We start from the raw sequence: 24,884 nt of genomic DNA, 5'->3' as shown, positions 1-24,884 counted from the left end.
GATTTTCCTCAAGAATTTGACGGTATTTTGCCCCATCCATTTTTCCTTCTACCCCGACAAGTGCTTCAGTCCCTGCTGCAGAGAAACACCCCATAACAAGATATTACCACCTCCATGCTTTACTGTAGGAATGCTGTTATTTGGATGGTGAGCTGTATTGGATTTCTGCCAGACATATCGTTTGTTGTCGAGGCCAAATAATTAAATTTTAGTCTCATATGGCCGCCGAATCTTCAAGGTGCGTTTTGGCAAAGCTCAGTCATGACTGCATGTGGCCTTTCTTTAGGAGTGGATTTTTTCTTGCAACCCTCCCATACAAGCCACATTTGTGGAGAATTTGTGATATTGTTGTCACATGCACACAAAGTCATAAATTCCTGCAGCTGCTTCAGAGTTGCTGTAGGCCTCTTGGTCGCCTCTCTGACCAGTTTCCTCCTGCTCTTTCATACAGTTTGGAGTGACTTCCTGATCCAGGGAGGGTCTGTATTGTACCAAATACCTTCCACTTCTTAATAATAAACTTCACTGTGCTTCTAGGCATTGATAAAGCCTTTGAATATTTTTTGTATCCATCTCCTGACTTGTGCTCGTCCACAACTTTATCCCGCAGATCTTTTGACAGTGCCTCACCCATAGTTGACTGTTTGCTTCAGTTGCACTACCAAGAACTGAAATGCTCCAGGAAAGCTCTTTTCATGCTGAGCTCATCAAAATGACCACAGCTGATCACAGTTGAAAGTCCAATGGCTTTGTGTGCCATTGAGAAGGTGATTAGCTACACCTTACCTTTCACTTGGATGTTATAAGTTGCACTGAGTAAATACAGCTGGATAAAACAAACTTCTTCATTCAGGCTGCAAAGCAACAAAATATAATATAAGAAAATATATATTACAACAATAAAAATAAATATATTAAACAATAAATACGGTAAAAAACACCATGCTCATTCAACATGTGTTGAGAAGTAAACATAGAAGGAATTGTTTTTCTAGACCAAAGGGTCAAAAAGTTAACTCCACCTCAAACAGTTCAATGGACTTCCATGAAAAAGAACAAAAACAATAGGTACTTCACACACTTTTCCAGGTCCGGAAAACACTTTAAAATTCCCTAATATTTCCATATTTTTCCATGACTGATGAAAGCCTGTCTATAAAGACAGCGAGTGGAGTCCTTCACAAACACTGAGCATGCATCATATGCTGCACCTCTCATCAGCCATGAGCTCACTCTGCACAGACAGGGCCGCTGGGAAATGTTCATGGCCTCACACGCTGCACCTGAACACAGTATCACGTTCCCCCAGAACTCGCATGCAGGGGCCCCTTCAGATCTAGCGGACCATCCGTCTGACAGTCAGATCAGTAAATGACAACTCACAGAGAGGATCTCTGCAGACTGCGGTTTGGGCTCTAGATTCACTAATGATATAATTGAAAGAAAGCAAATATCTGGATTCTCTCACTATCACTGCAGCTGAAATTCAAGGGCGAAACAGAAGGACAAACACTCAAAGCTATGCTCTAACATACACATTTTTTTGTGGAAACTTGCAAGCAGATATGACAAGTAATTCAAAGCAGACATGACTAGATATTGGCCAGGTCAGTTTTTTTAGCCAATTTGAGATTATCAGCATTGGCTGCTAATCATGATGCCTTGGACGATTCACAAAAATGTTGGTTTCTCCTTGTATTAAATTCAAAAATCTACCAACCTTGTCAATGTAAAATAAACCATTTCTGTTTACACTGTTAAAGTGAACTGAGTAAATATTGTGTAAAAAGATTTTTCATTTGAAGTTCGATTCCAGCAAGTAATTTTGATATGATTAAACTGTATTACGTATGAATATATAATATACATATGTATAAATACTAGTTCACCCTCATATATATATATATATACAGTGGGGGAAAAAAGTATTTAGTCAGCCACCAATTGTGCAAGTTCTCCCACTTAAAAAGATGAGAGAGGCCTGTAATTTTCATCATAGGTATACCTCAACTATGAGAGACAAAATGAGGAAAAAAAATCCAGAAAATCACATTGTAGGATTTTTAAAGAATTAATTTGCAAATTATGGTGGAAAATAAGTATTTGGTCAATAACAAAATTTAATCTCAATACTTTGTTATATACCCTTTGTTGGCAATGACAGAGGTCAAACGTTTTCTGTAAGTCTTCACAAGGTTTTCACACACTGTTGCTGGTATTTTGGCCCATTCCTCCATGCAGATTTCCTCTAGAGCAGTAATGTTTTGGGGCTGTCGCTGGGCAACACGGATTTTCAACTCCCTCCAAAGATTTCCTATGGGGTTGAGATCTGGAGACTGGCTAGGCCACCCCAGGACCTTGAAATGCTTCTTACGAAGCCACTCCTTCATTGCCCGGGCGGTGTGTTTGGGATCATTGTCATGCTGTATATATATATAAATATGGAAGCTTGTTTTAAAAAAATAAAAGGTAATTACATTTTTTTTTATCTCAAACATCTCATAATTGACGTTTTTTCTTAGAACTTTTCTTTCACACAATTTTAACTTATAAACACACAATTGTGCGTTTATGTCTTGCAATTCTGAGAAAAAAGTTAGAACTGCGAGATGTAAACTCAAAACTGCAAGAAAGTCTATAAACTCGCAACCGTGAGAAACAAAGTCCCAATTATGAGGAAAAAGTCAAAATTGTGATATATAAACTCACAATTGTGAGATATAAACTGAACTGTGAGAAATAAACGTGCAATTGTGAGAATTTAAATTTTTTTTTAATCCCGTGGTGGAAATGGCCTTCCATAATATAAATATATATAATATAGATTGGTCAATCATGACAAAAGAGATGCACACAAAACATTTAGGTATATAATGGCTATATAAGACATTAATTTAGAGGTATTGATATGCTTACTGCTACTTTTGTGTGGTAACATCAGGCCTAAACACAGAAGACACTGTGCTTGTGTTTCATGGCACTTTCGCAATGGAGGTTTTGTCATTCATTTGATGTCAGAGTGTGTTAGGTCGATGTTACATCGTTTTTGAACGATGATGCGCAACAGGGAACTGCACCTGAGACTGCTTGAAATGATAGGTTCATGTGAGCTCGCAATTTGTGTGAGAGCAATCAAGAGTAACTTGCAGAAGTGAAGGAGAAAGAAAGAAATGAGTAAACAAAGGAACATGAAACAAAGCAAGGAATGATGGGTGGAAGGAAGAACAAAAACAAACTAAAGGAAGAAAGAAAGAACAAACAAACAAGTGAAAGAAAGACAGACATAAACAAACAGTCAAACTTCGATTCATGTGAACTCCACGATGGTGCACAATTTGTCAAACTGTGGTTCAGACCAAACAATCAAAGCAAGTGTGAAAACAGCCTCGGAGTCTCGGGAACACAAGGCTACAGAGCATGAGAAGGTCTTCATCATCCTCCTCCTCCTCCTCTTCTCCCCAGTGGCGGCCCATCTGCCTCGCTGTGGGGTCGGTGGAAAGACAGCGGAGCTTGTCATGAGAGCACAGGACCGTGTGTCTGGGATATACAATGTTGTAAATGCTTTTTCTTTCTGTCCCACACACAAAGACTCTGGAAACGTCTTCCTCTCGTGGCACGAACAAGACAAACGGCGACCTCCATCTCTCTAGATGCTCATCCGCTCCACCTAAAACTTTGAATCCTCTTCCAAAAGCTTATTCAGGGAAACTTTCTGTCATGTTTGCCAGGGGGCACCCAGAAAACGGATCCGCAGATGAGGAAGACTCAACTATGACGTGCAAGATGAGGCAAGGATTTATGACTGGTAATTAGTATTAGCCTGGGCAAATTTCCTTGCAATGGACTGAGACAAATTACATGGACTGGAACCACAAGGCTCTCGAAAACCGATCCCACCTCACGGGTCCACCAAATCCCAGAGCTGGAACATGCCAAGAGCGGTTTGGAGCAGAAGAATCCTGCACTTGTACAACCAAAAAAAAAAAAAAAACTAACCGGTCAGTGAAGTGTTAACGCTAGACATGGCTATCCATCAGTCTCCAAGGTTTTTCCAATCGCTCCCCCGTCTAACGAAAAAAAAAGAAAGAAAAAAAAGCGAGAACGCAAAGAGTAAAGGCGGCGGGGAGGGGGGCACTTCAAAGCCTTGTCATCTGGCATTGCAAAGAGCTGGTTTGAATTAACTTCAATTCTCCTTTCTATTTCCAAGTTCATGGTGAGAGTGCCTGGGCTTCTGGTTTTCATTAGAGCCAATTTTCTTATCTTTTTTCATCCTAGGGTTGATCCCCTGCAAATGCAACGTGGCTGGGTCTAAATAAGAAGGTGCTGCCCGTAAGGCATGCATTGTCTCGAGAGGCCCACAAAACATCGCTGAGGAGGAAACACGACGAGTGGAGGGAGAGAAGGGGGAAAGAGAGAGCGAGAGAGAGGAGAAAAAAGATGAAGGTGAACAAGAAAGAGGCATACATTAAGAGGGAAAATGATAAGTGAGAAGGAAAACAAGAAAACAAAACAAAGACAGAAGGAACAAACGAAAGACAGAATAAACAAATAAGAAAAAAATAAAGAACAAACAAACAAGCCATTTAAAGAAAGATATCAAAGGAACAAACAAATAAAAGACAGACAAAAACAAATGATGCAAAAAGAAAACAAGAGAAATACAAACAATAGAAAAAAGGTAGACAAACAAACAAGAGAACAGCAAAAAAATAAACAAAATACAAAGGAAAAAACAAACAATAGAAAGAGAGAAAGAACAAGCAAACTTAAAAGAAAGACAGAACAAACAAATAATGTAAAAAAAAAACTATTGAAAGAAAGAAAGACACAGAAGGAACAGGCAAACGAAAAACAAAAACAAATACAAAAAAAAAAAAAATACCCGGAACAAACAACCGAAAGACAGAAATAATGAATTAAAAACAAACAAAGACAGAATGAACAAACATACAAACAAAAGACAATAATACAATCAAATAATAGACAAAGAACAAACTAATAATCAAAAACTAACTAAATAAATAAAAACAGAAAGATAGACAGGACAAACAAACAAAAGGAATAATGAAAGAAAGAATAAATAAACAAAAACAGAAAGAATGAACCAGCAAATGAAAGGAAGGAAGATAGGAAGAAAAATAAAAATAAACAACAAAAACAAAATAAAGAATAAAAATGGGGGAGAGAACAAATTCAAATGATCAAATAAACAAATAAAAATGACAGAAATGGTAGAGAACAGGAAAGAAAGAAAGAAAGAAAGAAAGAAAGAAAGAAAGAAAGAAAGAAAGAAAGAAAGAAAGAAAGGCGTGAGCAGGAAGGCAGTAGACAGAAATATATGAAGTGTTGCGTTCTGCCTCCTCTGTCTTGAGGGATCATTAAATCAAACACTGAGAAACGTTTGTGCGGAGCAGCTGATGACAGAAAACATGAGAGAGGAAGAGAGACAGAAAGACAGGCAGACAGAGAGAGAGAGAGAGAAAGAGAGAGAGAGAGAGAGAGAGAGAGAGAGAGAGGGGGGAGGGGGGTGGATCACGGGTGCACACAGGACTGCTACAGCACACAGATAACTGCTGCCCATGAACACAACTCTGAGTCACTTAACATGGAGTTTCCTTTGCCTCAGAATGAATCATGAGAAGATGTGCATGTTATTCAATTTAAATTATAGCCCAGGTGCCCCTGTAACTCAGTAGAGCACTACACATACTGAGCTACACGGCTCCTCTCGTTTAGGAGGCGAACGCTGACGCCAATATGGTTTGGGTCATACCTCAAAACTGCAAGGGCACTTCCAACGGAATCAATTCATACAATCCATCCATAATGCATCAATGCTATAGAACTGTATAAATAAATAAATATATAAAAACTATTATTATTATTGATTTTTTTTTTTACAAATGGTTTTAATAATAATAATAAAAGAAAATACAATATAAATATGATTACAAATATTTTTTTATATTATAATAATATAAAAATATGAATCATAATATTATAAATAATAAACATGACCACATGATCTTTAACCCAAGCAGCAACTTTTTAATAAAACTCACATTTAGTGGCAAGCATTTTTTCATAACATGTTAAGTCCAGTTTAAAAAAAATTAATCAATGAATAAATAAAATTAGTATATAAAAAAAATTGTTGTAAAATATGGCATCTTTCACATTTGAAATAATGAGTAACAACTGCTTTTTATGTAAAGTTTTTAATATATTCTGAACAATTAAACTTTACTATACCTACACAATAAAAAAATGTTTGTGCTAATTTATTGTTATTTTTTAACTAGATAATTGTCTCAGCTGCATAATAGATGAGTGACATGTATATTTTTCAAAATTAAAACAATTGCACATAGTAATTACAAGGTCATATCATTTATGCAGAGTAATTTAGTGGTTTAAAACATTAAAAAAACACTGGAATATGGTTTTCAATAAGAATTGTGTGCATTGCAGTTGAACTCTTTGCTATCTAAAAGTGAGTGACAACATATGACAACGCAACTGTAAAATGATTTGTTTACTCCGAAACAGCAGACATTTCTACAGGGGGATGAGGGCATTCTGGGTGGGTCGAGAAGTGCAGACGCCTGGTAGGCGCGGATGAATCAGTATGAATAGACTGATAGACTGAAGGTGTTCGCCAGGGTATGTGTACAGCGGCTGGCAACACACGTGTCTGTGAGTAATATCGAAACGTAAAGCAATTGAAAGCGAGTCGCATCTCTGCAGGCTTTACGAAGGAAGATGCGCATTAAACTAAAAAGCTTAAAAGCTTTTCCAACTGACTGATTCTCAATGGCCGAACCGGAGCATCTTAATACGGGTGCTGATGCAGATGAGATCAGGGGGAGATTTGAGGTCAGATGCGCAGATGGGTCGGACTCAGCTGGCATCGCTTTCACCCTGCGTGAGGAAAGGCCGCCGAAGGGAGGTGAAGCGAATTTATTGAAGACGTGTTGGGGAGAGATTTACAACAACAGTCGGACAGACTGAGAGCGGGCCGATTGGGTCAAAGAGAAGGAGGTGGTCGTTTTTTTTTTAAAAGGGATGAGCGAGGACTATCCTGTCTTATCATAGCCCTGCAGTGGGCCATATTTTAGACATCTACCTGCCGAAGCAGCTTGAACGTGTTGGGCACGGAGGCCCCTCTTCAAAAAGCGTCTCGAATCGGCCGTGCACACGCACCATGAGGGAGGGGGTTATTAATAGCCTCAAACACCAATGCTAATGGGGCTCAGCTTTACTGGCTCACCATCAAAGACTCCTATTAGCCCCTGCTACAGATGAAAGGGACAGTTCAACGGATGAGCAGTGCTTATACAAATTGTTACAAGACCCCATTCTCCAACCAATTCTCCAACAACTGCCTACAATTCATGAAAAAAATCTCTGAAAATGGGGCTTTGCCTGGGGCTTTTCACACTCTTTGGCTGTCATATGGGTGTCAGTTAAGCAATATTAAACCAGTGAGTTGGTTTGGCTCTATTTACCTCTGCCTAAGTAGGTTTCATTTTAAGAGATCATGAAGCTGACACAAAAGCAAAAAATGTCCCATAATGTACTGTGACAAGTTGAATGAAAACGCCAAAAATTGAGATTAAGAATGCAATCTCTTAATGCACTGCCAAAATAAGCAAAAATGAATCAAAGTCAATGAACACCAAAATCGTTTCAAATTGGTCAATTATGAGGTTTCACCTTAGAAGCCGTTGCCTATGTAGGCTCACTAGATTTTGGAAAAGAGTCTTTGATTCTCTTTGAAATGGTTTTTAAATGTCTTTCCTATCAATTTATGTCAGGCCGAAAAAGAAAAAGTCAGCTGATTTAACCCATTAAACTGGAGTGTTTTCCCTGCAGCTTTTAAGAGTCAGTTAGGATTCTCCTGTGTTCTCACTCATCACATACTTTTTTGAGTTACAAACTGTGATGAAATACAGTCCTTCTATTGGCTGTGAGGTCACTGGGGTTGGAATAAAAGGATATTGCCTTGCGATAAATTCAGCCCTATACAGGCCACTCTCTGGCACATGTGCCCACATAAAATCTGTGCAGCTGCTGGTAATATAAATAGGCAGAGGGAGTAAATAACTATTCACTGAAAGTAATACATAATAAACACTGTAAGGCAAATATCACTGTGTTAGTTAGAGTGTTTACGGATTAGTTCGGTAAAGTGTCAACCGATTCTTTCATCAGTATGGTGTCACTGGCTGCCCAACTTGGATCCATCTTGCACATTTCCAAATAAAATGCAATTCTGAGTGGGAAACATGGATTCTGAACCCGGCCACTAAAACCTAACAACTAACATCAGTATCTGAGGGCTGGGATAATGTCCAGATCAAAACTATGTATGCAAAACAAAACTACACAGCAAAAATTATTCATAGGTTTTACAGAGTTTTTAGTCTTTTTGACTTGTTTTCTAGTACAAAAACTATAAAATACTTAAAACATTGCAAAACCTTATTTGTTAATGTTAACTAAAACCAAATCCATTAAACACAATTTTGGTAACTGAAATAAAACTGAAATAAAAATTAAATAATAGTAATAATAATAAATGGATGAAAAGCTTTACTTTTTACTTTTTTTCTACAAGGTAGAAACGTTACCTTGGCAACTAGCTGAATAAAGTTAAAGCCGAAGTACAAAAATGTCTTAAAACTGAAACTGAAATAAAAGCAAATGAAAACTAAATAGAAATATTTAAAGGGATAGTTCACCCAAAAATTAAAATTCTGTCATTAAGTACTCGCCCTCGTCGTTCCAAACCCATAAACATAGCAAGGAGATCGTTAAAATAATCCATGTGACATCAGTGGTTGAACCGTAATTTTACGAAGCTACGAGAATACTTTTTGTGCGCAAAGAAAACAAAAATAACGACTTAATTCAACAATTTGTCTCCTCTGCGTCACCCTACAGCGCCATTTTGGAGAGTATCACATACGTAAACAACGTATGCAATGTATATACGCGGATACGTTTTTTACGTTCAGATCAAAGCGTAAACAACGTAAACGGTTCATCCATGTACAGTGCTGCTGACACAGGACAGCATACGTTGTTTACGTATGTGATACTCTCCAAAATGGCGCCTGGATGACGCGGAGGAGACTGAATTGTTGAATGAAATCTTTATTTTGGTGTTATTTGCACACAAAAAGTATTCTCGTAGCTTCGTAAAATTACGGTTGAACCACTGATGTCACATGGATTATTTTAACGATCTCCTTGCTATGTTTCTGAGCCTTGATCGTGTAAGGAGCCTTGCTGTCTATGGGAGGGTCAGAGAGCTCTCAGAATGCATCAAATATATCTACGGGTTAGGAACGACATGAGGGTGAGTAATTAATGACAACATTTTAATTTTTGAGTGAACTACCCCTTCAAAAGAATAAAAAAATGATAAAACAACAGCACATCAGAGAAAAATTATTAAAACTGAAATTTAAATGAAAACTATAAATACAAACTATAACTATAAAATTACACAAAAACACCATAATAATCAACAAAGCTGATGTGGCTCCTATTTTCACCTTGCTACAATACCACAATATTCTATATGTTTTTGTACACTTGTTAGTTTAAAATAACAATTTTAATTACAAAAAGCATTGTTTGTATTGACTGTTATGAAATATATGACACCTGACTGACTCCAACACAAAAGTCAGCTCATGATGGCAAAAAGATGCTGAACTGCATTTACAGTCTTATATTTGTAAACAAAGACCGTAACATGCTATGTGAAGGTTATGTAGACTGTCGCTCATTTTGGTGTAACAGGTATATATGGGTGACGGTGTTACCTGAATGCTGCCAGATAGTCTGCGTCCCCCATGGGCGGCTCCAGACCACCGGTGAAGGCCATGTTCACGTTAAAGCCCACGCCTGGACCGATGCCCACCTATAGACAACACAGACAAACCACAAATTCAATTAAATTCAATTAAATGTGCGGCCTAGTAAAAAAAAGTTCTTGCTGGAGCAGATATTATGAATCATGTACATTCCAACTTCCCCAGGAAAACCACTAAATTAAGGCTGATATCACAGAGCCAATAAAGGACAAAACCCAACAATTATGACCAGAGTATAACTGTAATGAGGTTTTATTTGAAAACCAAATGGACTTTGACTAATACCAGAATTTAGGGCTACAATGGAGTCAATTTAATTTTGAATCCCCTCATTAGTTCAGAGGCAGGAGCTGACTTACCGGATCAATGATAATGAGCATTAATTATAACTGAGAGAAATTGGAGTCAAATAAGGGGAAAAGAAGAACACAACTGTCTTTTGCTCTGCTCATGTCAGGTTGATGTCTGATATGTTTATATTAGATATTCTGAATATACAGTAAGGTCCAAAAGTCTAAGACCACTTGTGAAAATGCTTTTAGTTTGCATTTGTTAAAAATATAAAATTCAATTAAATTCAATTCAAGTGAAAAAACTGTATAAAACCTGACTATTTCCAATGAAAGAAAGAACATCTGACTGTCTGTGCAAACAAATCACAGGATAATGTCACAAATTTGCTTAGAGACCTAGAAATAGTGCAGAATATTAAACATTTTGTCTATTTTCCCCAATTTTTCTTAGTGAGGTATTCCAACCCCCCCCAAACTGATTATTTTTAGGTTTAAATCTGATTTTGAATTTCAGACTTTCAATGAAATCTCAGACATTTGCATCAAAATATTGGTATTAAATGCATATGGAAATGTTGTATTTCTTGCATTTTTAATTTATATGGCAAAAACGTCTGCTTGGTATAAATTCTGGTTCCTCTTACTGAAAACAAATATAAACAATAGAAATTGGAAAAAAGTAATATTTTCCGATGTTTCAAAGCAAATAGACTAATAGTGTGATATATAGTACCATTAAAAAGTTTGGGGTCAGTAAGGTTTTTACTTTGAAAGAATAATACTTTCATTTAGCATTAAACTGATCAAAAGTGACAGTAAAGACTTTTCCTGTATATTATTACCAAAGATTCAAATTAAAGCTGTTCTTTCTATTGTTCAAAGAATTCCGAAAAAAAAGAATCATGGTTTGCACAAATGTGTTAAGCAGCATAACTGTTTTCCACATTGATAATTATAAAAAATGTTTCTTGAGCAGCAAATCAGCATATTAGAATAATTTCTGAAGGATCATGTGACAGAATGGAGTAATGATGCTGAAAATTCAGCTTTGAATCACAGAAATAAATTAATTAAAAAATATATACAAATAGAAAACAGTTAATTTAAATTAAAAAAAATATTGCACAATTATTACTGATAATTTTGCCGTTTTTTTCTTCTGTTTTGACTATTTTTAATCAAATAAATGCAGCCTTGGTGATAATACGTCTTCTTTCAAAAATCGTACGGACCCTTAACTTTTGAATGGTAGTGTATATCAAATTACTGTTAAAATGTACATAAAACACACCTCATCATGGGCTCCGCTGCCAGGGAAGAAGTTCCCATCATCGTAGCGATGGAGAGACACATACAGGACATTAGGGTCACTGTAGAAGGCCTGTTGAGTCCCATTGCCATGGTGAACATCCTAATACACAACAGTACATATAATTTAAATGTCATCTGTTTGTTCTAGTGACCACTAAGAAATCAGAAGTCAGAAAGAGCTTTAGAAAAAAGAGCTTTGAAAGAGCTTTATTGCCAAGCATGTTCAACACAAGGAATTTGTCTTGGCGACAGGAGCTTCCAGTGCATAAGAAAGTACATATATAGTGCAAACATACATGATAGTGCACTGGAGGCATACATAGGAATTACACAGTAGAGATGAAATATAACACTAACATAAGATTCAATAATGCAATATAATACAGAAGTAGAAATATAGAGAAAAAACATATAGAATTGCTTTAATGAATGTACAGATATGTTATTTACAAGTGTTCGGTTTATGTAGTTTACAAATGTAAAATTTTCAGATGGTATGTATAAATGTGTCAGTTATAATGGACAATGTATAGTTATGCAAGTTTTAATTGTTCAGGCTGAATACAGTCTGCGGGGAAAAAAATGTTCTTGTGGTTGGTGCCTTTCCTCACTCTGGAGGTGTAAAGATCTTGGAAGTTGGGCAGGGGGGAACCAATAATCTTCTCAGCAGTCCTGACTGTCCGTTGTAGTCTCTTGATGTCTGATTTGGTGGCTGAACCAAACCAGACAGTTATGGATGAACACAGGACGGACTCAATGATGGCCGAGTAGAACGGTTTCAGCAGCTCCTGTGGCAGGTTGAACTTCCTCAGCTGGTGAAGGAAGTACAGCCTCTGCTGGGCCTTTTTAGCAATGGAGTCTATGTGATTGTCCCACTTCAGGTCCTGAGAGATGGTGGTGAGAGGAACCTGAATGACTCTACTACAGCCACAGTGCTGTCCATGCTGGTGAGTGGAGGGAGTGCAGGGGGGTTTCTCTTGAAGTCCACTATTATCTCAACTGTTTTGAGCATTTTCAGATCCAGGTTGTTGTGACTCTGTTGTGTAAGAGGCCGATGATAGTAGTATCATCTGCAAATTTCAAGGGCTAGACAGAGGGGTCTTTTGCAGTGCATTCATTTGTATACAGGGAGAAGAGCAGTGGGGAGAGCACACATCCCTGAGGGACGCCAGTGCTGATCGTGAGAGTCCTGGATGTGAGTTTACCCAGCCTCACTAGCTGCTGCCCGTCTGTCAGGAAGCTTGTGATCCACTGACAGATTGAGGTGGGCATGGAGAGCTGGGTCAGTTTGTCTGAGAGAAGGTCAGGCATGACGGTATTGAAGACCGAACTGAAGTCCACAAATAAGATCCACAAATAAAAGTCGTCTGTGATGCAGGAGGGCCGTTTATGAGAGCTGTATTATTCTGTTCATTTCTTTTCATGTCTGCCACTACGTCACAGTCAGCTTCCCCGTGTGACAGACAGGAGGAAATGAAAGACATTTTAAAAGGCATCCAGAAACCCTAATGACCCCAGTAGAGCCCTGCCCTGACGCCACACGTCTTCCTGTGCATGTGGACCCATTTCAGGCTACCGCTGGCCCAAGATCAGACGGACACCGTCCCACATGCCATAAACTATTTTATTGTTTATATTTTAATTATTTAATTTACAAAAAATAAATAATAAGTTGCATTTATATTTAATACTTTAAAATGCAATACAGTAACTATTTATAATGATAATATAACCAGTATTTAATATAAAATGTAATATTTTAATTCATTTAATATTTTATTATAAATGAAGTAATATTATAAATGAAATATATATTTCATTTACAATAATTAATATGTTTTTAATAATAAATAAATGAACGCATTTAAAACATTTAAAATTCCATAAATTATATGTTTTTTAATGCAAATAAAACCAGTGCAAAATATTTAATTTTAACACACACACATTATATATATATATATATATATATATATATTTATACACACAGAAAGAGCTTTAGAAAAAAGAGCTTTGAAAGAGCTTTATTGCCAAGCATGTTCAACACAAGGAATTTGTCTTGGCGACAGGAGCTTCCAGTGCATAAGAAAGTACATATATAGTGCAAACATACATGATAGTGCACTGGAGGCATACATAGGAATTACACAGTAGAGATGAAATATAACACTAACATAAGATTCAATAATGCAATATAATACAGAAGTAGAAATATAGAGAAAAAACATATAGAATTGCTTTAATGAATGTACAGATATGTTATTTACAAGTGTTCGGTTTATGTAGTTTACAAATGTAAAATTTTCAGATGGTATGTATAAATGTGTCAGTTATAATGGACAATGTATAGTTATGCAAGTTTTAATTGTTCAGGCTGAATACAGTCTGCGGGGAAAAAAATGTTCTTGTGGTTGGTGCCTTTCCTCACTCTGGAGGTGTAAAGATCTTGGAAGTTGGGCAGGGGGGAACCAATAATCTTCTCAGCAGTCCTGACTGTCCGTTGTAGTCTCTTGATGTCTGATTTGGTGGCTGAACCAAACCAGACAGTTATGGATGAACACAGGACGGACTCAATGATGGCCAAGTAGAACTGTTTCAGCAGCTCCTGTGGCAGGTTGAACTTCCTCAGCTGGTGAAGGAAGTACAGCCTCTGCTGGGCCTTTTTAGCAATGGAGTCTATGTGATTGTCCCACTTCAGGTCCTGAGAGATGGTGGTGAGAGGAACCTGAATGACTCTACTACAGCCACAGTGCTGTCCATGCTGGTGAGTGGAGGGAGTGCAGGGGGGTTTCTCTTGAAGTCCACTATTATCTCAACTGTTTTGAGCATTTTCAGATCCAGGTTGTTGTGACTCTGTTGTGTAAGAGGCCGATGATAGTAGTATCATCTGCAAATTTCAAGGGCTAGACAGAGGGGTCTTTTGCAGTGCATTCATTTGTATACAGGGAGAAGAGCAGTGGGGAGAGCACACATCCCTGAGGGACGCCAGTGCTGATCGTGAGAGTCCTGGATGTGAGTTTACCCAGCCTCACTAGCTGCTGCCCGTCTGTCAGGAAGCTTGTGATCCACTGACAGATTGAGGTGGGCATGGAGAGCTGGGTCAGTTTGTCTGAGAGAAGGTCAGGCATGACGGTATTGAAGACCGAACTGAAGTCCACAAATAAGATCCACAAATAAAAGTCGTCTGTGATGCAGGAGGGCCGTTTATGAGAGCTGTATTATTCTGTTCATTTCTTTTCATGTCTGCCACTACGTCACAGTCAGCTTCCCCGTGTGACAGACAGGAGGAAATGAAAGACATTTTAAAAGGCATCCAGAAACCCTAATGACCCCAGTAGAGCCCTGCCCTGACGCCACACGTCTTCCTGTGCATGTGGACCCATTTCAGGCTACCGCTGGCCCAAGATCAGACGGACACCGTCCCACATGCCATAAACTATTTTATTGTTTATATTTTAATTATTTAATTTACAAAAAATAAATAATAAGTTGCATTTATATTTAATACTTTAAAATGCAATACAGTAACTATTTATAATGATAATATAACCAGTATTTAATATAAAATGTAATATTTTAATTCATTTAATATTTTATTATAAATGAAGTAATATTATAAATGAAATATATATTTCATTTACAATAATTAATATGTTTTTAATAATAAATAAATGAACGCATTTAAAACATTTAAAATTCCATAAATTATATGTTTTTTAATGCAAATAAAACCAGTGCAAAATATTTAATTTTAACACACACACATTATATATATATATATATATATATATATATTTATACACACACACACACATATAATATATATACATATATATATTTAATTTTAACATATATATATTCTGATATTTTATAAATACTTAATTTCAGAAATTTTAAATGCATGAAATAATTAAATATTTTATTATAAATTAAGTAATATTATAAATGAAACATATATAATATTACATTTATATTAATTTATATGTTTTTAATAATTAACACATACATATTTTAAAAGTATGAATGTGTTAATTATTAACACATACATATTTTAAAAGTATGAATGTGTTAATAATTAACACATTCATACTTTTAAAATATGTAATAAATTTAAAATGTCATAAATTATATATTTATAATGCTAATATTACCAATGCAAAATATTTTAAGTTTACATATTTTCTTGATGTTTTGTAAAATAACTTTACATATTTTCTTGATGTTTTGTAAATATTTAATTTATGAAATTTTAAATGCATTAAATATATTCATATTTTATTATAAACTAAATATTAGATTTAATTTATAATAAAATATTCAAATATCCCACCCCCCCCCACTCATGGCACTGTTTATGTTAGCAGAAAAGAAAACTATTAAACTGTGATAAAATAATTAAAGGGTTAGAAAGAAAGATACAATAATTGTGATTTACTGAAAATGAATTTTTTTTCCACTGTTAATATATACATCAATGTCACTGTTTGGGAATCGGTTTGAAAATTAGATTATTTGTGCAACTCAGTTTGGTAACTCTAGAGGCACAGAAATAGGAAAAGGGACATTTATTAATAAAGAAAATATGACCTGATTGAGTGTGAACTTACCCAGTCTACAATGAGAATCTTACTGACGTTGAGTCTCTGCTGCAGAAGTTTGGCTGCAATGGCGACCGAGTTGAAATAGCAAAATCCCCTGTTATGTGTCAAAAACAAAAAGCACAAAACATCTTGTGAGAGAGAACACAGAACCGGGACAATCAGCTGGTGTGTGATCTATCGTGGAGGGCCTGATCGTGTGCGTTTGTGAAGTGGACCTCCTGGCCTGATGGATTGTCTCATTTCACTAATGACACGATTCACCCACTGCGTCCTGGCTTGACATCAGAGCGTAAGAACAGGGCCTGGCCCGCGGCCCACGGCAGAGGCACCAAACCTCAGTCTGCTCCTCAAACACGCCATCGATGGAACAATCCTTTTATTTAACCTTTCACCATAGAGACTGAGGAACACTCGTTTACTTTAACCTTTCCGTAATGAAGGAGACACACTGGGAATAAAGATGGGAGGAGCGGCTGTGACGCTCGAGCCTTTAAGAGCAGCAATGTTCGGCAATTAGAGGGAATTTAGTCCCACGTTAACAATACCTGACATTAATTTGGATAAACCATCAAGCTTTAAGATAAATAAAATTGCATCCAAGTTGCTGAGCATTGAGAACGCAGTGTACCCAAACAGCTCAAACTCTGAAGCATGCAAGAAAACGCTTCCAGATCAGCAATACATGCTACTTTTCAGGAATAAAGTACAGAGGAGGCCTGAAACTCTTACAAAACAAATCATGAAATCAGTTTTCATGTGTCAGCATTTGGTCAGTAAAAAGAAGTGCTTAACCTCCAGAAACTGTTGATTGACAATACTGAGGTCAAACTAATGGTCATTTTTTCACAACCACAAATTGGGACATTTCTAAATACAGTTTAAAACCTTTATTTTTTTGTAATTACTGTTTTCTAGTAATATAAACTAAACATCAAAATTAATTAGACAAAATGTATTAATATACATTATTGATTTGTAATTACACCGTAAAATATTATTTTTCAAAGTTATAAAAAAACCCGAAATGATTGGAGTACAAGAAAATACAATTTTGTCTACAAGTTTTTCAACTTAAAAATGTCAATAACACTTACCATTTATTTGTAATTATTTGTGAAATTTTCTAGCAATTTCTGAGTGAAAATTGTTTCAACATTTTTTTTCAGTGCACTGATAAACATTCATCCAGAAAAAGTATTTGATGTTTTTTTTCTTACAATTAATTGAATAATTCTAGGCATTTCTTTGTAATAATTTGTGGTTTTCTAGAAATTTCTGAGTGAAAATCATTTCAACATAATTTTTTTTAGTGCACTGATAAACACCAATCCAGAAAAAGTATTTGTTTGATTATTTTTTCTTACAATTATTTGGGTAACAATGTTGAATGTCGGAGGTTGACAAATGAAGCCATTATTACAATGTGTACAAACTGAGAAAACAGGCCAATTTGCTTTCGTTTCTCAACAAATTATACAAAAGTAACAATTTAAAAGATCTTTCATTTGGAATAGAGACAATTTTGTGGTAACAAGGTTGTGTGCAAAACATATCTTAAATTAATAATTAAATAAAATATTTTATAATATTTGTAATTTTTATTTTATTTAATTGAATGGATATACAGTAAATCAAAATTATTTGTTATTTATATATATATAAAATTATATTATATATATATATATATATATATATATATATATATATATATATGTATTAGTTGTGTTCTCTGGAAGATTCAAAACTCTAATGTCAAGCTACAGGAATCCCTTTCATTGCTGGATACAGAAAAGACACTCCAAAGTCGACCTTACTGATGAAAAATGCAGTTTATAACACATGCTAGTCCTTCCAAATAAAACTGGCATGAGTCATTGTGGAGATAACGTCGGCCTACTGTGCTGTATTCACCTCACCGACAATTTGCATTACGAGTGCTGGAAGCCCTGTTGTCTTGGCCAGGCGGTCCACTGTAGTGCTGGGATTCATTTATGTGAGAGGATAGTGTGTGTCACACTGATTTATGATGCTGTGTGTGTGTTTAAAGTGATGCTGATATTGGCTGTGGAGTGTATTTGGAGATCACACAGATACAGTGGGGACATACATGGGAGTGCTCTCCTCAGCGTGATGTCCTGGAGGTCGCACCACAGCAAAGCCATTCTGTGAACACAAAAACACACACAGCTGTTTAAGCCACAGCGTCTCAGACCTTGGAAGTGAGAAATACATAGGCAAGTCTTCAAATAATTGATTTTATTTTAAAGCTATGTGCGCACATCACAACATAACTTACAACAGATGCTTGGTCAAAAAGAATCAAAAGAAAAAAAATATTCAATTAAAATTATACATTAATTATTGTTACTTTTAATGGGTAACAAGGACATACCAATAAAAATGTAATGAAATTACAATCATGTGTGCCTGAAGAAGACCTTGACTGGGTCAAAACATTGCAATATATTAACGTTTTAAGGGAGCATAAACTAATTAATTAACATAGAAGTAACAACAACAACGCATAATTTAAGTAATAATATCATAATTATGTAAAAATAATAAATTTGAAAATAATTCAAAAACATTAAATTAATTGAGTTATTTACTTTTGAAGAAACTTTTAGTTCAATATTATATTCAATATATTATTCTATTTGTTATATTAAAAAAATACGTTTAATATAAAAATAAGAAAGAAAAGAAAAATGGGGGGGGACTGTGTTTTCTGAAGTCCACAGTCAACGCAGCCATCTACCAGGAAATTTTAGAGCACTTCATGCTTCCTTCTGCTAACAAGCTTCATGGAGATGCTGATTTCATTTTCCAGCAGGACTTGGCACCTGCCCACACTGCCAAAAGCTGGTTCAATGACCATGGTGTTGGTGTGCTTGATTGGCCTGCAAACTCGCCTGACCTGAACCCCATAGAGAATCTATGGGGTATTGTCAAGAGGAAGATGAGAGACACCAGACCCAACAATACAGATGACCTGAAGGCCGCTATTAAAGCAACCTGGGCTTCCATTACACCTGAGCAGTGCCACAGGCTGATTGTCTCTCCATTCCACGCCGCACTGATGCAGTAATTCATGCAAAAGGAGGCCCAACCAAGTATTGAGTACATGTACAGTAAATGAACATACTTTCCAGAAGGCTAACAATTCACTAAAAATGTTTTTTTATTGGTCTTATGAAGTATTCTAATTTGTTGAGAATTGTGAATTGGTGGGGTTTTGTGAAATGTGAGCCAAAATCATCACAATTAAAAGAACCAAAGACTTAAACTACTTCAGTCTGTGTGCATAGAATGTATTTAATACACGAGTTTCACAATTTGAGTAGAATTACTGAAATAAATGAACTTTTCCACGACATTCTAATTTATTGAGATGCACCTGTATTTTGGCTGACTGCACATCCATATTTATTTATTGATTAGCTGTGATTTTGTCATTTTATGCAGCATTTCACGTTCACTGAGGATAGAACACACTGGAACTTGTTGCACTGAGTCTGGCTTGGACTACACTGATGAATGTGGGTTAATTTACAAAAACCTCCTTCCAATGTGGATGCTACCATGTTGCCGCATGCCGTCTCATGGCTACTGAGAGAAAGAGGACTTTTAGTCTGCTAATACGTGATGTTGCGTTCCCTCACAGTTCACACTGAGTCACCTACAACTGCATGATATTGTTATCCTTCCTCACTCCAGAGGATATTATTATATCCAGAGAATGAGAGCAAAACAGAGAAGGAAAAGTGTTTGGATTGCAGCTGATGATTGTGGATGATGTAGGTGTATTGTGTTTTTCTGGGCATGAGGCATGGCATTTTTGAATGCGATGATAGATGCATTTCCGTGTGTTATGTTACTGGGGTGTGCGGCAGCTCAATCAGGGTTAGGTTACACTATGGAATGTTTGCATTATGTGAGTAGATTGCGTCTTTTGAGTCACTTCCTGTGAGCTCTGAGGATGCACCAGGTCACCCCAGACAAACACTGGCGAGGCTGCAACTCACCTCATTATGAGTCAGACAAGCCTGAGGGGAAATACAAGAAAGCTTATTTCTGCCAGGGAATACAAATATTTGGACTTTTTCATCTTATAATTGTGATTTTATATATCACAAATGAAAGTTTACATTTCACAACTTTGACTTTTCTTCTCAGAATCCTGTTTACATCTCACAATTCTCACTTTTTTCTTGGAATTCTGAGTTCACCTCTAGCAATTTATATCTCCCAAGAAAAAAAGCGAGAAAAGTCAGAATTGTGAGGAAAAAAAAGAATTATGAGATGAAAAGTCGCAATTATTATACCGTGGCATAAATAAGCTTCCATAGAAACACATCTGTTAAATGCATCATTCAGACTACAAATTCTGAGCAATAAATCATACATCTGTGACCACTGAGTGTGCAAGAGAGTGTCAGTCTTACCCTCAGCTCTCCTGAAGCCACCTTAAACACCAGATCCACTACAGATCCCACAGCCAGACGAGCAGCACTGGACGAGTGAACTTCATTCCAGATAGTGTCACTGTCAACCTGTTAATACACACAAATACATGTCTGTTGCATTTAGGGTGGAGAGGATACTGGAAATGCTATCAAGTGTGATCCAAAAAAAAAAAAAAAAAAAAAAGTGGTCGACCGATATATCGGCCGATATTTGGCATTTTTCAAATATCGGCATCGGCCGATAAGTTTTTCTGTTTGACTGATGTGTTCGAGGCGGGACTTTTATTTTGACGGTGCTGAGATTGCAGCGCCTGAACACACAGTGCTCACATTCTCCCTCTTGTTTGCTGTCGTCATTCAGTTATCTAATAATCAGATAGAACGGTTAAACAAAGGAATTAAAATGTATACAAAAAAGTATTATAACGATTGCTTTAATATTATTAGTAATAGAAAGGCAAACATTATAATACTTGTTTTCTTGTTTAAATTTTATTTATCAGCATTCAGCAAATACGCATTAATATAATTTAAACAAATCTTTGAATGACTAATGAACATCTAATTTCACAAACCTTGCAGACTTAGTCGAATCTAGTTGAGATCTTGTGAAGTGTGCATTTGTATCGGTCCGAGCGAATTGAATGCTGACAGGTGTAGAGTTCAGCTTCACTGGAGACGCGTGATCGACAAACTAAACTTGTGATTTCAAATTATGCTGCACTTTATGCATTTGCCCACTGCCATATTCATGTCATTTTCATTGTGTGCTGAATGTAAAATGAGTGTTACCTTGGCTTTATTTTAAAAAATAAATAAATAATTATATATATATATACAGTGGGGCAAAAAAGTATTTAGTCAGCCACCAATTGTGCAAGTTCTCCCACTTAAAAAGATGAGAGAGGCCTGTAATTTTCATCATAGGTATACCTCAACTATGAGAGACAAAATGAGAAAAAAAATCCAGAAAATCACATTGTAGGATTTTTAAAGAAAATATTAATTAAAATAAATAAAATTATATCGGCTTTATATCGGCCATCGGCCACCCTGCTTTCCAAGATATCGGCATCGGCTGTCAAAAAAACCATATCGGTCGACCACTAAAAATAACAATAATAAAAATAATAATATGTTATCTGTCTTTAATAAACCAGTTAAGCTAGCTGATATGATTTATATATTTGGTACCTTTTACTTAATACATTATTGTATTGGTTCTACTTAAAAATATATAAGTGAAAATGAAATAATAAACAAAATAAAACATGAGAAAATAATTTAAAAACTATTTATTATAAAAATAGAAAAAATATTAAATTTATACATAAAATGTAAATATAAAAATACTTGTACAAATATGAAATAATTATAAAAAATATAATAAGGAATAATCTACAAAAAAAAATCACTGCTTTGCTAAGCCACAGTTAGTCCCATTGTACTGTACTACAAAAAAAGTTATTGGGGTCTATTAAACTAATTAAGCCAACTGATATGCTTTACTGTATATCTTTTATATATAAAATAAAATAAAATAAAAATATTAAAAATGAAAAAAAAATATATTATAAAAAATATTTAAAAATGTAAATATAAAAAAAACAATATAGAAATTAATAAAAAAAACAAGAAAGAGTAAATAGTGTTGTGCATTTTATGTTATTAATAGAGTTAATGTTTCATGAAAATTCATGATACTATGTTACCCACAAATCATTACTCTCACTGTACTTAAAAATGATTATTGATATGCTTTACTGTATATCTTTTATATATAAAATAAAATAAAAATATTAAAAATGAAAAAAAAAATATATTATAAAAAATATTTAAAAATGTAAATATAAAAAAAACAATATAGAAATTAATAAAAAAAACAAGAAAGAGTAAATAGTGTTGTGCATTTTATGTTATTAATAGAGTTAATGTTTCATGAAAATTCATGATACTATGTTACCCACAAATCATTACTCTCACTGTACTTAAAAATGATTATTGTGAATCCTTATGTTAGCGACCGCTGAACAACATTCAGCGGTTCTTAGTATGTGTCTCCTCATGAACCCACGCTTATGAGGACAGGGGAAAGTCTCTCGTTCCAGTGTTTTCTGTGAGACGTTTACTCAAGCAGACAGCAAACAGACACAGCAGAGTACATGAGGCCTTCGCACCCAACTGTTCCCAAACATCCTCTTTTGTGCCCTTCTCGTTCTCACAGAGGAGCTTGATTGCCGAGCAATCAGGAAGAGAAAACGACACATCGAGACTGACACACAAACCAACAACATGGTCACAAAGAAGACTCTTTTGACACCTAATGCACAACCTACAAGCATGTTGGGAGTTTAGGGCAGACAGGTCGAGAATGGGCGTTTATTCTGTGACACGAAAGGCAAATAGTGGCGGGAGAGACCTGGCTCGGAAAGGGGGCATTCCCAGAATGCCTAGAGACAGAAAATAGCCATTCATCAGGCATTACTGATTATGCTCACACACGTCTGCCCTACAGCCTGCAATTACGGCACAAATGAACACACACATACACACAGGAACACACACACTAATACTTCAGCACTTAAATGGGGTCATGGGTAAAATTAATTTTAGAACATTAAAAAATAAATAATGCTGTTTAAAATAAATAAATAAAATAATTAAAGTTTATACCTTTTGGCCTGTAGTCCAATGTGCATTTGTTCAGAAAACACAAAAATCTAGTTTCTTTTATTATTTTTGTTGCTGTTTTTAAATTACAAATTATATAAATTATTTTAAATAATAAAAAATATATATTGTTTTAAATAATTCAATTAATCTAAACTGATACATTCTTTTTTTAGTGCTGTCAAACAATTAATCGCATCCAAAATAAAAGTTTTTGTTTACATGTGTCATATATGTGTGTGCACTGTGTATATTTATTATGTATATATAAATACACACACACATGCATGTATATATTTAAGAAAAAAATGTATGTATAAATATATTTATAGATAATATAAATTATATGAATATAAATATATACAAGTAAAACATGTAAATATTTTCAAAATATATACTGTGTGAGTGTGTATTTATATATACATAATAAATATACACAGTACACACACATATATTATGTAAACAAAAACTTTTATTTTGGATGCGATTAATCGTTTGACAGCACTAATGATTTTATAATAATACATTTATATAATACTGCAGTTTATATTTTTAAAGTTTATTTATTTTTAAGGGGGAAACATTTTTACACACTGGCATTCTGTAGTTCTGCACATCAAACTGAAAAAAAACAGCCAAAGTTTGCAATATAATTTTTAAAATTTGATATATTTAAAAAATTTACCCATATATTATATTTGAACTAGTGAAAGCAGGGTGTTTAAAATGGTGAAAACTGTCAATTACAAAAAGTCTTCTCTTGAACATCCAATATCCATCAACTGACTGCCAATAAAACGTCTTTCTCATCCACAAAATCATCACGCTCTATTTACAGCACGGTTTTCCAATAAACCACGTACAACCATTGAACTCATTTCTGTTAAAGTGCTGGAAACATCTTTGAGGAAGGAATATGAGGACAGTCTGTGTCTCTGCAACAGCATGAAGAGGGGAAGCAGGCGAAATAAGCACGTAATGAAACAACAACCTGGCAACAAGAAAGACGGCGAGAGGGAAGTGAGAAATCTGGAGAACCTCTGAGGCACTGAAGGGGTTTACCAACCCTGGGTCTCCCTCTCAGAATACATATCCTCCATCCATTTAAGAATTCAGCTTTTCAATGGCATAAGTGCTCAAGGGCAACGTAAAAAAACCCAGGTCTTTTCAAGATCCGCCAAGAATGACTTTGTCCCGAATTATGAGCCTGTAGTGCATTTAAAACAGAAAAAAATGAATCGGGGAACAGAGAGAGAGAGAAGCTAGGGAAATGAGATTGAGTGCGCCAATGAAAGAGAGCAAGAGTGCATGATGAAGGAATTTAATGTAGAAATAAAAGAAAGAAAGAGAGAGCAAAAAAAGATGATATAGACATTCTGATATATTTTAAGTCTGGAGTGCAACTATGATGCCTTAAAATACTGCTCACATAGGCAGCTCACTACGTTTTGGAACAGAATTTCTATAAAACACTTTCAAATAAATAATAATGAAAATAAATAACTCAAAAACAAACAAAAAAGTATTTCAATATTATTGGTGTTAAAATTAAAACCACTAAGCTTTAGTGCATATCAGTGTTATTTTAGTTTCACTGAGATACTACTATAGTTTTTGTTAATATTTATATAAAAAAAAAAAAAATAAAAAAAATAA

At 35.3% G+C, this 24,884-nt stretch overlaps 1 protein-coding gene across 1 annotated transcript in view; it reads right to left on the bottom strand.

Annotated features, from left to right (window-relative positions):
• The window catches only part of LOC107560613 (histone deacetylase 4-like), a 138,392-nt gene that overhangs the window by 41,345 nt on the left and 72,163 nt on the right, over window positions 1–24,884 (bottom strand). The window contains exons 16-20 of the mRNA XM_016244843.1: window positions 20,538–20,645; window positions 18,200–18,255; window positions 16,099–16,186; window positions 11,472–11,591; window positions 9,837–9,934 (exon numbers count right to left, since the gene is read on the bottom strand). Coding sequence (XP_016100329.1) covers window positions 9,837–9,934; window positions 11,472–11,591; window positions 16,099–16,186; window positions 18,200–18,255; window positions 20,538–20,645 — 470 coding nt within the window. The remainder of the gene's footprint in view (window positions 1–9,836; window positions 9,935–11,471; window positions 11,592–16,098; window positions 16,187–18,199; window positions 18,256–20,537; window positions 20,646–24,884) is intronic.

Source organism: Sinocyclocheilus grahami, unplaced genomic scaffold (genome assembly GCF_001515645.1).
Source record: "Sinocyclocheilus grahami isolate Dianchi unplaced genomic scaffold, SAMN03320097.WGS_v1.1 scaffold735.1, whole genome shotgun sequence".
Classification (NCBI taxonomy): domain Eukaryota; kingdom Metazoa; phylum Chordata; class Actinopteri; order Cypriniformes; family Cyprinidae; genus Sinocyclocheilus; species Sinocyclocheilus grahami.
The sequence above is the reverse complement of the archived record's forward strand: the minus strand, read 5'-3'. Positions and strand labels throughout refer to the sequence as shown.